Source organism: Eurytemora carolleeae, unplaced genomic scaffold (genome assembly GCF_000591075.1).
Source record: "Eurytemora carolleeae unplaced genomic scaffold, Eaff_2.0 scaffold4, whole genome shotgun sequence".
In the NCBI taxonomy this organism is placed as follows: Eukaryota; Metazoa; Arthropoda; class Copepoda; order Calanoida; family Temoridae; genus Eurytemora; species Eurytemora carolleeae.
In genome coordinates, this window is record NW_019396191.1 from 773,339 (window position 1) to 783,752 (window position 10,414).

The 10,414-nt window shown below is 36.3% G+C and overlaps 1 protein-coding gene across 1 annotated transcript in view; it reads left to right on the forward strand.

The window, feature by feature from the left end:
- The window catches only part of LOC111697721 (probable Rho GTPase-activating protein CG5521), a 33,842-nt gene that overhangs the window by 12,399 nt on the left and 11,029 nt on the right, over nucleotides 1-10,414 (forward strand). The window contains 6 exon segments of the mRNA XM_023467816.1: nucleotides 1,362-1,495; nucleotides 1,746-1,834; nucleotides 2,173-2,335; nucleotides 2,856-3,118; nucleotides 3,253-3,766; nucleotides 3,907-5,803. Of these exon segments, the coding sequence (XP_023323584.1) occupies nucleotides 1,362-1,495; nucleotides 1,746-1,834; nucleotides 2,173-2,335; nucleotides 2,856-3,118; nucleotides 3,253-3,766; nucleotides 3,907-5,803 (3,060 nt within the window).

Consider the following 10,414-nt stretch of genomic DNA (forward strand, 5'->3'; position numbering starts at 1 on the left):
CAACAAACCTCAGTTATAGGACTAAACAAATACAAATAATTAAACCGTATACACACTAACATCTGATCTTGGCAACAAACCTCAGTTATAGGACTAAACAAATACAAATAATTAAACCTTATACACACTAACATCTGATCTTGGCAACAAACCTCAGTTATAGGACTAAACAAATAGAAATAATTAAACCTTATACACACTAACATATGATCTTGGCAACAAACCTCAGTTATAGGACTAAACAAATACAAATAATTAAACCTTATACACATTAACATCTGATCTTGGCAACAACATCAGATAAAACTTTCATGGGTCGCGATCGAGAGCTAAAGTGATTAGCTTTCAGTCTATACCCCCTTTCATTTTTCCTTTACTGTCCCTTTAAGCCATTAAAGCCATTTCTTTCATTTCAATCATTTCCAAAAATGAAGTACACGAAAAAAAGAGAATTTCAACTTTTTTGTTAAATTTTTTTCGGGTCTAAACATTTTTACTATTTAATTTTTTGAAGCGAAATTCAAAAGTAAAAGAATCATCATCTTATTTGAAGTTAATGGAATTTAGACTAAAAAGTACAAGTGCAAGCTTAATGGATTGATAAAACAATTATTTTGACCGAAATATTCTTTATTTAATTAAGATTGATTGATTCTGAACTTTCACAATATACTTAAATAATTGATTAAATTTCGAAATGTCAATTAATTCTCCATATTGGTTTTACAAATGTTGTTCATCATACCCCCTGCACGTGTTACTAGCATTAAATATGCATGTTTTTACCTTTCTTTATAAAAACAGATATATAAAAGTTTGATTTTTAATATCTTAAAGAATTTTTTAATTGTTTGATTTATTGATTTATTGATTTATTGATTTATTGATTTATTGATTTATTGATTTATTGATTTATTGATTTATTGATTTATTGATTTATTGATTTATTGATTTATTGATTTATTGATTTNCCCCCCCCCCCCCTGGAAATGGAGGGATTATGAAATCAAGCTTGAGAAATAAAGTATTGTACAAATGAGGCGGAAACGGGTTGAAGATGTTAAAAAAAACAAGACTTAAAGGAACTGTAAACGTAATATCAAGTGACTCTCTAATTAAATTGGCCAATATATCCGATTTTAAATGATTCCCTGAAAAGCTTTATCTGATCAAGATTGCATAAGATATCAAGTAAAAATATAATTTTTCTTTTAAACATTTTTTTGAACTTTTTTTTCATCCAAACCAAAAACAAATTATTATTTTAGGAAAATTTTTACCTTCTAATAACTACGGGAATATCATTTAAAGTTTGAAATATTTCTCTTTAAATTGAAGTTCAGTTTAATTTACAACGACAGTCCCTTTAATCTTAATTAATCTTTAGATCACCCAGCTGACCCTGACAGAGACTCCACCGCGCCGGCGCGAGGACACACTGGGAGGTCGTCTTGCACAAGCTATCTTTCAAACTCTTATAGTCACCTGGATAAAGGTGGGATAATAACTTGTTTGTAAAACTGTTTTTATAATTTTTAAATCTTATTCTTTCAGGGGTATTTATTTTTACAAAAAATCATTTTCTTCTCCCTTTTGAAAATCTTTTTGCATATCCATTATTTTCCTCAAAATCATTAAAGATATTCACCCCTGCATTCTTTTCTTGATCAATTATGTTTAAAAAATATGCTTTTTTAATTTCTCTGAAATCTCCAAACTTCCTGATTTGTTTTTATTAACTCTAGGCCAACTTGTATGTTGTTGTGTCTTGCGAGCTGTGGGATCAGTTTCTTGAAGTTCTATCAGGGTTAACACTCTGGGAGGAACTTATCAGGGATATATATATATTAATGCATTTATATTTATATTCAAATGTATTTTCGTAAAATAAAAGAATGAAAAATGACGATAAGTCATGTTTCATCTCTGTGGAATGAATCTCTAGCAAAATGTGTTTTGAGGAAAGAAGTAAAATTAATTTTGATTTTTTCATTATCATTTTTATTATCATTTCATTTGTTATGGTTAATAATGAAATCAGTTTAGCGTTTTTCATTCTAATTAATTTATCTTATTCTTGTATTTTTCCTTAAAGTGAAAGATTCCACGAAAATTTTTATTTTTTACACAAACTCGAGAAATTGTGCTTTATATACATATGTACGCATGTAGAGAGTGGTTCAAGACTATGGAAACTTTAACGCGAGTCTTGGCACGCCAGGTTTACAACCTTGACCTCAACGATCTACCGCTTGACCGACTGAGCGAGCAAAAAGCTAAGCGAAGGCGAGGGAAGGCGGGAATTGTACTTCCCAAAATATCAAACACTGCAGAGGTAACTTTTAAAAATATCCAGGAAGGCTCGGAATTAATTGACAGTTAATCTTATGAATTTACATATATATCTCTGTTAATATTTAAATGCACAAGAAAAGCATACCACAATTTGTTGATTTTGTTTCATTAATAATATTTGATTTAGATTATATCATATTTGAATAGATTGTAATATCGTCTGATTAATTATAAATTAATTCTGGGTTTTTCTGATTATGACTGTAGACTAAAACTTCTTAATGAACACTTAAAGTCAAATAAAAGTGGAATTCCTCAGCTTCTACTAGAATATTTGAATCTTTCCTTTGTCAAATCTTCAAAGTTTTGACATCTGTGTATACGCAAGGAGAGAATCCATTTAAACCAATTTGTTCTTTTCATAAAATCTTGGGTATATAATTCACTTGAAATAATTTTCTCATGGAAGGAAGGGGTTGAATTTTTCAAATTTGTTTGTAAAGATATGCTGAAATAAAAAATTCTTTTTATTTTTGAATTTTTCTATTTTTTATTTTTAGGACTTAAAAAACAATGAAGGACCAGCCATGCACCCTGCATTTCGAGGAACTGACACCGAGTCCCCTTACCCGCCCCGGCATCGTATATCCAGCGAGAGTGAGGGGATTGGAGCCCCATATACTGAAGACCACCTGGAGTTCTCGGAGAGGATGTTGTTTACTAGAAAGAGGTGCATGTCGGAGAGTTGGATCAATTTCCCTCGGAATCAGGATCATGATATCATGCTAGCCGCAGCCTGGCGACTCAAGCAGAGAAGATCCAGGTAAAATAAAAAAATTTAAAGAAAATTAAGAATTTTTAAGTTTAAAATATGCCCCATAATTACTAGAATTTTCTGTTTTCCAAGCATTTTGAGATCAACTAATCCTATTTCTAGCTAATTTTGTGATGTTTCAGATCTGTTGATTCTCTTCGGGATCGAGAAAGCAGTAGATCCCCTAGCCCCGAGCTAAGCAGCAGCATGGAGTCCCACAGTATCAAGGACAGCCCTATCCAGCTTGACCATGATCATGAGGGTGCTTTCTATGACATCGGAGATGTTTCTCATGGAAGCCAGGGCCCTAAGAGTGTGATGGCTGGTGGATCTGTGAAGGGCTGGTTACCTGATGTGGCAGTAGTACTGTGGCGACGCATGCTTGGCTCTTTGGGGGATGTTAATAGTATTGCTGACACTGTGATACATGCACAGATATACAAGTACCTTATTGACCTTCATGAGATAATGAACAAAATCCGAGCAAACCAGGGGGTCAGTGTGGATAACCTCAAGACCCCTGAATCACCCCAGTATGTGCCTCCTTTCACAATCTTTGCCCCTTGGTGTTTCAGGGCACTGTTACTCCCTGATACTTACCAACGGGGGAGAATGTATGCCCTTCGTCTTCTTTGTCTTCTAACAGTCCGCCCTCAGGTAATTTATTAATGGCACCATTTTGAGTCTTACTTTTTAATAATTTTCTGATCAATATAAGCTTCCTCTTTTTATTCATCATACTTAACTATTGAAAAAAATTTGGAAATTTAGTTTTTTTATAAAATTTACGATTTCAGGATACTCCACTACCTCGCACCCACCTAATCCAGTTTTACAAAGTACTTCACCAAGGACTGTGCAGCAATGACCAGGATACAGTTCACAATCTGGTCAGATTTACCGGGTCCAGATTCTTTTCCCTGTCCTTACCTGGATACTCGTCCTTCCTTTATGACTACCTGACTGCATCTAACAGTGTTATTTCCTCCCAGGAGTTTAAGGGCCTTCCAAGAACAGAGGCAGTTTCAATTGTAGGAAGCTTACTGTCCTATCCTTCTGTAGTTTCCTCTTTACCACTTCTTCTTCCGTCCTCTGACCAGCTTTCTCTGGTGTCCAGCCAAGATCTGCAAGATCAGGTTATCAGTGTACTCTTGAAAGCAGGGAAAAAGGAGCCAAATGGACTGGCACGTTGTATTGCTTTGTCCTCTCTTGGAACTTTTGTATATCGTGAACTTGTTCATCAAACATATCATTCTAAACTCAAAGATGCAATCATAGTTCTGCTGGCCGCTCTTAAGTTCAACAATAAGGCAGTGGCGCAAGTAGCAAGTGATATGCTAATGCTGATATCTGAACAGGTTGACCGTGTTCTAGCCTACCATCAAGATCTTCCAAAACGGATTGTTGAAGTTCTATCACGCAGTTTGGCATCCTTGCTCCCCAAACCTGAAGTTAGCAATGATATATCTAAGGAAGATAGAAGGCTGTTACTCTCTTTGTTGAGCTGTCTGGGAGAATGGTGTATGAAGCTTCCTTTGGAAGTTCTCACTCAGATTCAGGAGGATGGCAAATCCCTGCTTAATCATGTGTTTGAAGCATTGCTCTCAGGTATAAAGCCTGCTCACAGCAACTTATCTTCTCCCCTTCTCACCTCCAACAGTCCTGTTGGGTATGTAGATGGTTTTGACCCAGACATCCATGTTGACAATCTGAGAGGAGAAAATTGGAATGCATCTCCAGCTAAACTGAAATCTAGATCTGCTTCTCGTGACCTGATGGATGATGCATCTTTACCTCTCCTGCAAGATGAGGGTCCTGGAGCTGTGGTTCAGCTTGCGGCTAGAACTTTGCTATCTCACCTGGTTAATCACCTCAACCACTTCCCACAAGCAGTTGGGGCATCAAGTCTTTCAAGTCAGGTCTCAGAGCAGGATGATGTTCCAACTTTAGTGAGTGATGAGTTAAATCTTGAAACTTTTCAATCTCCCAACATCCAGCTTTTTATTCTTAACAACACAACTCTCCTGTCTTTAGTGGAGATTCCCGGTTTAGAAGAGGATGTTGAAATGTCTGGATTTATCACAGCCCCAAGTCAGGTTAGAATCATCCTGCGGGACATCTCTGGCAAATTTGTCTGGGATACCTCAGTGCTTTACACTCCTTCCTCTATGCAAAACCAGTCCTTAGCTCCCTCCTGGAGTGGTGTATCCACTCCTCAACATGCTACTGTACTCTCCCCACCTAGACATACTAAACGACACAGGGATCCAGAGGAACTACCAACTCACGAGGTGTCAGCTCAAGATCTTGATCAACTTGACGATCTTCTTCAATACCTTGGACACACATCCCCCGAACTATTATCAATGCCCAACCTTCCTTTAAACTCTGTCCCTCCATGGCACGGGGTTGATAACACCCTAGAGGGTGACATTATCTCATCTGTGATAAGCCAAAGAAATTTAGAATTGGATCAACTATCACGGCTAAGCGGACCGCACTCCCTTTATAACGCTGGAAAACCAGTTTTACCGCCAGAAACCCCGGTCTTACGCGAGGAAGAGTGTTTCCAACAAGCCAGGATATTGTTTCAACAGCTGGGTCTCTGCTCTTGGGAGAAGAGACCACATGTACATCTTGTAAAGAAGACTGAGCAACTAGTGAGAGAACTGAAAAATTTAGATAATCAAAAAGGTAAAATTTTATAATTGCTTGACTCGAGGGGAATAGAAGGTCCATAACATATGAAAGAGGAGTGGGTTGTAATTGTTAGCAAAAAATCTTGAATAGAATTAAAATATTTTTATAATTTAAAAAAATATTATTCCCTGCTGTTGAGAGTTTTTTTGCTTTATTTTTTTCCTGTGAAACTGTTTTGGTGACTATTTTATTTATTTACCACTTCTTTAAAGCTTAAATTTTTTATTTGTAAGGAAAAGTATTTGTAGAAAATTTTAAAATATGAAATTTTATTTATTTACAAAATCCAACTTTATCCAAAGAGGGCAGTTTTAATTATTTACAACTACTTTACAGGGATGTTAAGGAAATTTTTCTGTATCAAGGGTTCCCAAGACCAATTTTGCTCACAAAACATCGAGAAAGCAGCGTGGGATGTTTTGTTGGTAAAATTGGTCGAGGGAACCCGTGGTGAAGTAAAACTTTTAATTTCCCGAAGAAGTAGTTATACACAATTTTTTTAAGAAAACTTCGCAAAGTGGGTCGTTATTTTACTTAATTATCCCAAGGGACGTAAATTAACTTAACGTCGCTCTGTTTGGGGAATCCTTGGTCGGTAAGTTTGGTCAGAAGGCGGTAATAACTATTTATCTCTTTATTACGGGGAGGCAACAGGGATGCAATAAATATAGGAGGGAATATCACGGTTTCCGAGGTTCCCCAACAAGGTCAAGGGAAGCCAATGCAATGTAATATTTCCCCCTTTATTTATTGCATTCTTGTTGCCTCACGAATGAAGAGATATGTTTTTTTTCTATTCAAAATAAAAATTATGCAGATTTTCTACTTGTTAACAAAACATAACATTTTAATTTACATATAAACAACCTTCTTCAGGTTTAAAAACTGTCAAATCTTTATAGTTTTGTAGCACATCTTTGAGTTCAGAAATCAAATCTAATTAATGTTTTCCAAAGTTGTAAAGCCGCAACTTCTTTGCAGAAAAATTCTCAATCAATTAGATTGCATCTCCAGGGTTGCATGGTTTCAGGGTTCCAACGTAAATATCAGGGATTCAATAGTGTCATATTTTTGTTCAAAAGTTGAAAAAATAACTTATTTAACTACTTACTTAGGAAGTCTCCTTAAATCAAATGTTTTGGATCTCTCTGTATTTACGCAACTCCGGAAATTGTCATTAAGTAATTATAAATAATTAAGTGAATTTAGTATTAAAGGATTAGAACATGGATTAAATAATTAAAGGAGCTATTAAGTACATAAAGGTCCTTTCTCTACCCCCCCCCCCCCCCCCCCCCACACTGTCGTGAGGTACGGGGGCGAGGGAGCGGGGGGGGGGGGGGGGGGGGGGGGGGGTGAGATGCTTGAAATTGAACCTTGAAAATTATAATTAAATTTTTTAAATGAAAATGTTACTAGAGATGATAACCTCAGTGTCAAGTTACAGGTGTTGTCCCCCACAAAGGATGAGAATGTAAAGACGACTTGAAACTCGTCATAAATGACGATCGCAAGTTTAAGTTAAGTGTTGCCTTGAATGTTATCTTTAAATGGCTTTATTCAAGATTTTGCAATTGGGAAAGAAAGAAGTTTATAAATGCGGGGAATTATGATTAGAAAACAAACAGCATAGATTCCGTACAGTCTTCTCTTCAGTCCCATCCTTTGTGGATAACCCTGTATCTTCAAATTACTTAATAGACGTAATTATTCACCAATTAATGTAAATTCTCATCCGGTCTTGTTTAAGTATGGACGTGTGCACGCGGATTCATATCTTACTCCTAGCTCTAGAGATCCACCTAGTGTCAGGTATTGGAAATTTTGTCCCGAACCTTTCCCATTTCTTTTAACTCCTGCTCGAGTACGAAGGGGGGCGGGGGGTAATTGTGATCAGACTTAGACCTGACTTGAAAATTATTCACAGTTTACCTTTCCTGATTTATCTTCCTATCTATCGATCTACCTTCCTGTCTACCTACCTACCTACCTACCTACCTACCTACCCACCTACCCCCCACCTACCTACCTACCCACCTACCTATCTACCTACCTGCCTACCTACCTACCTACCTACCTATCTAGGGCTGGACTACAGAACCTGCTGCAGCTGTTCGTAACAAATGCCGCGAATGTTTTCCTTCTGGAAGTTTCTCCCGAGTATCCTATTCTGCTAGAGGAACAAGTGGAGATGTGTAAACGTATTCTGAATGTGTATAGGTACAGTGTGAACCAGAAAACTCTCTAATAGGAAGACGACTTTTAGACTCAAGTTATGATTTTAAATAGTCAAATGAACAATTCATACATAAATATATAATAACCAAAAACCAATTTTAATAAACAATAGAACATGTTTAGACTTATTTTAAGAAGATATATATACATATATATATTGCATGGATGTCTCTAAAACTTTAAAGAGAAAAGATTTGTCTTGTTGAATTGAAAAAAAAATATTCAGTTCATAATTGTGGTATGATTCAAACCCAGTTAACTGAACACTTTCTTTAAAGGGACAGTAAAGGAAAAATGAAAGGGGGTATAGGCTGAAACCAAGTCCCCAGGGCATTAAAATCAGGGATTATAGAAATTAAGATGATATAAATATTTCTGCTTTTATACCATGCTATTTTCAAAAAAAAAATATTTCTTTGGGAAAATATATTTTCTTCTTTCTAATTTTAGATTTTTTAATGGCCATACATATACTATACATGTATTATTAACAGTTAGATAAACCTATTTTAATTAGTTTAAATGATTAGATAACATCAATGAAGGGGTCAGTAACCACAGTTTGCATAATATACAGGGCTCGAACTTTACATTGTCGTGCTCTATCAAAAAAAGTAAAAACAACATAAAATCCGTAATTTTTTATATTTTTATTTCAAATAAAAAACAAAAGTTGCATTGGTCCACCATCTTGACGCTCACTCGATGTAATCACCCTCAACCTCTATCACGGCCTCTAAACAGCCTTTGGCTCGGAAGCACGTCTTGATATCCAGGTCCGTGAGAAGTGACGCGAAGTGCTCCTTGATGGATGCAATCAGACTGTCGTTAAGTGTTGTTGGGACGTCTATTGGTATTACCTCGAGGTAGCCCCAAATAAAATAATCCATTGGATTAAGGTCGGGGCTGCTGGGAGACCATTGCTCCTTGGTGACCAGGTCGTAGCAGTTCTTCTGAACCTAGGCCATGGACCTGTTGGACACATGGCAGGAGGCAGAGTCCTCCTGCCAGACCCAGGGGCGACCTCCAGCTTTGGGGATGATCCAGGGTAACAATATCTGCTCCACGACCTCCAGGTAGATGTTGGTGTTGATCATTAACCCGACCTCAAAGATGTGCGGGGGCATGACGTCACCCTTGTTGGAGACAACAACGAACACCAGAATCGTCTTAGTGAACTTGGTTTTCATCAATTCGGGAACATCCTTAGGGCAGGCAGCGATCCACCTGTTTTCTGCTTGTTGTACATTTGATCCGGGTAGAAACTTATTTCGTCTGAGAAGAACCTAATCATGTTGTTCTCCTTGGGTTGCTTGAGCTTGTTCAGGAATTTTGTGGAGCTCAGCAGTCTGCGTCAAATAATACACTGATTGAATCCGCGTAGTTTGTATGTTTTTGCGGAATAAAAAATCGGATTAGAGTCATGCTATACAACTAAACCGCCACGTGAAAACTACGCAATAACGATTTTTTTATAGAACATTTTTCCTAATGGATATATTGTGGAGTCATGAAAAATTCGTCTTTAAAGTATATCGTCTCTATAAGAGAAAGTTGCCAATTAACTACGAAGAAGAAAAAACAATCCATGTTTTCAGGGTTAACCACAAAGGATGAGACTTCAGAGACGATTGTAAGAAATGTATACTTCTCCTTACTTTCACGGTTCTCTGCAACTGTAAACTCATTTCTTTCTTTGCCAAATTGCAAATGACTATTTTCATGGCAAAAACCTAATTAAAGCTTGAGATTGTCAAATTATACGAGTTTCATGTCGTCTCTGCTGTCTCTTTGCCTTGTGGATAACCTTATATCTTTGTGGAGAAGACGGAACGGGGGGGGGGAGGGGTTAAAAGAGTGTCAATACGAGTCCCTCATTTCTATTATTTCTTTTTAATGAGTGAAAATATGAATTAACAACTTAGCTTAAAAACTGAAATTAATAGCTAGGTTAATTTATTTATTAAAATTTACTATTGTACAACTTACATTCATAATTCAGGACTATTAGAATTATACTTAGAATTATACTTTCAAATCTTACTAATAATTAACACAAAATGTTACATAGAGTAAAAATGAATAAATATGAAACTGTTTAGGGGGTATTTAATTAAAACTGAACACAAGGCGCAACTGTGTAAATTTTTAGGGGAAGGGTTGGGAGAAATTTTTTATTGTGTTTTCATATTGGAATTAGTGCGATACAAGCAAATCATTTGTTAGAATGAAATCTTTTAATTTAGATATTTTGAAACAAATCATTTTAACATTTTCTCTTGTTTTATCCTGTGAATTGCCAGGTCCTTTATCCTGTGAATTGCCAGGTCCTTTATCCTGTGAATTGCCAGGTCCTTTATCCTGTGA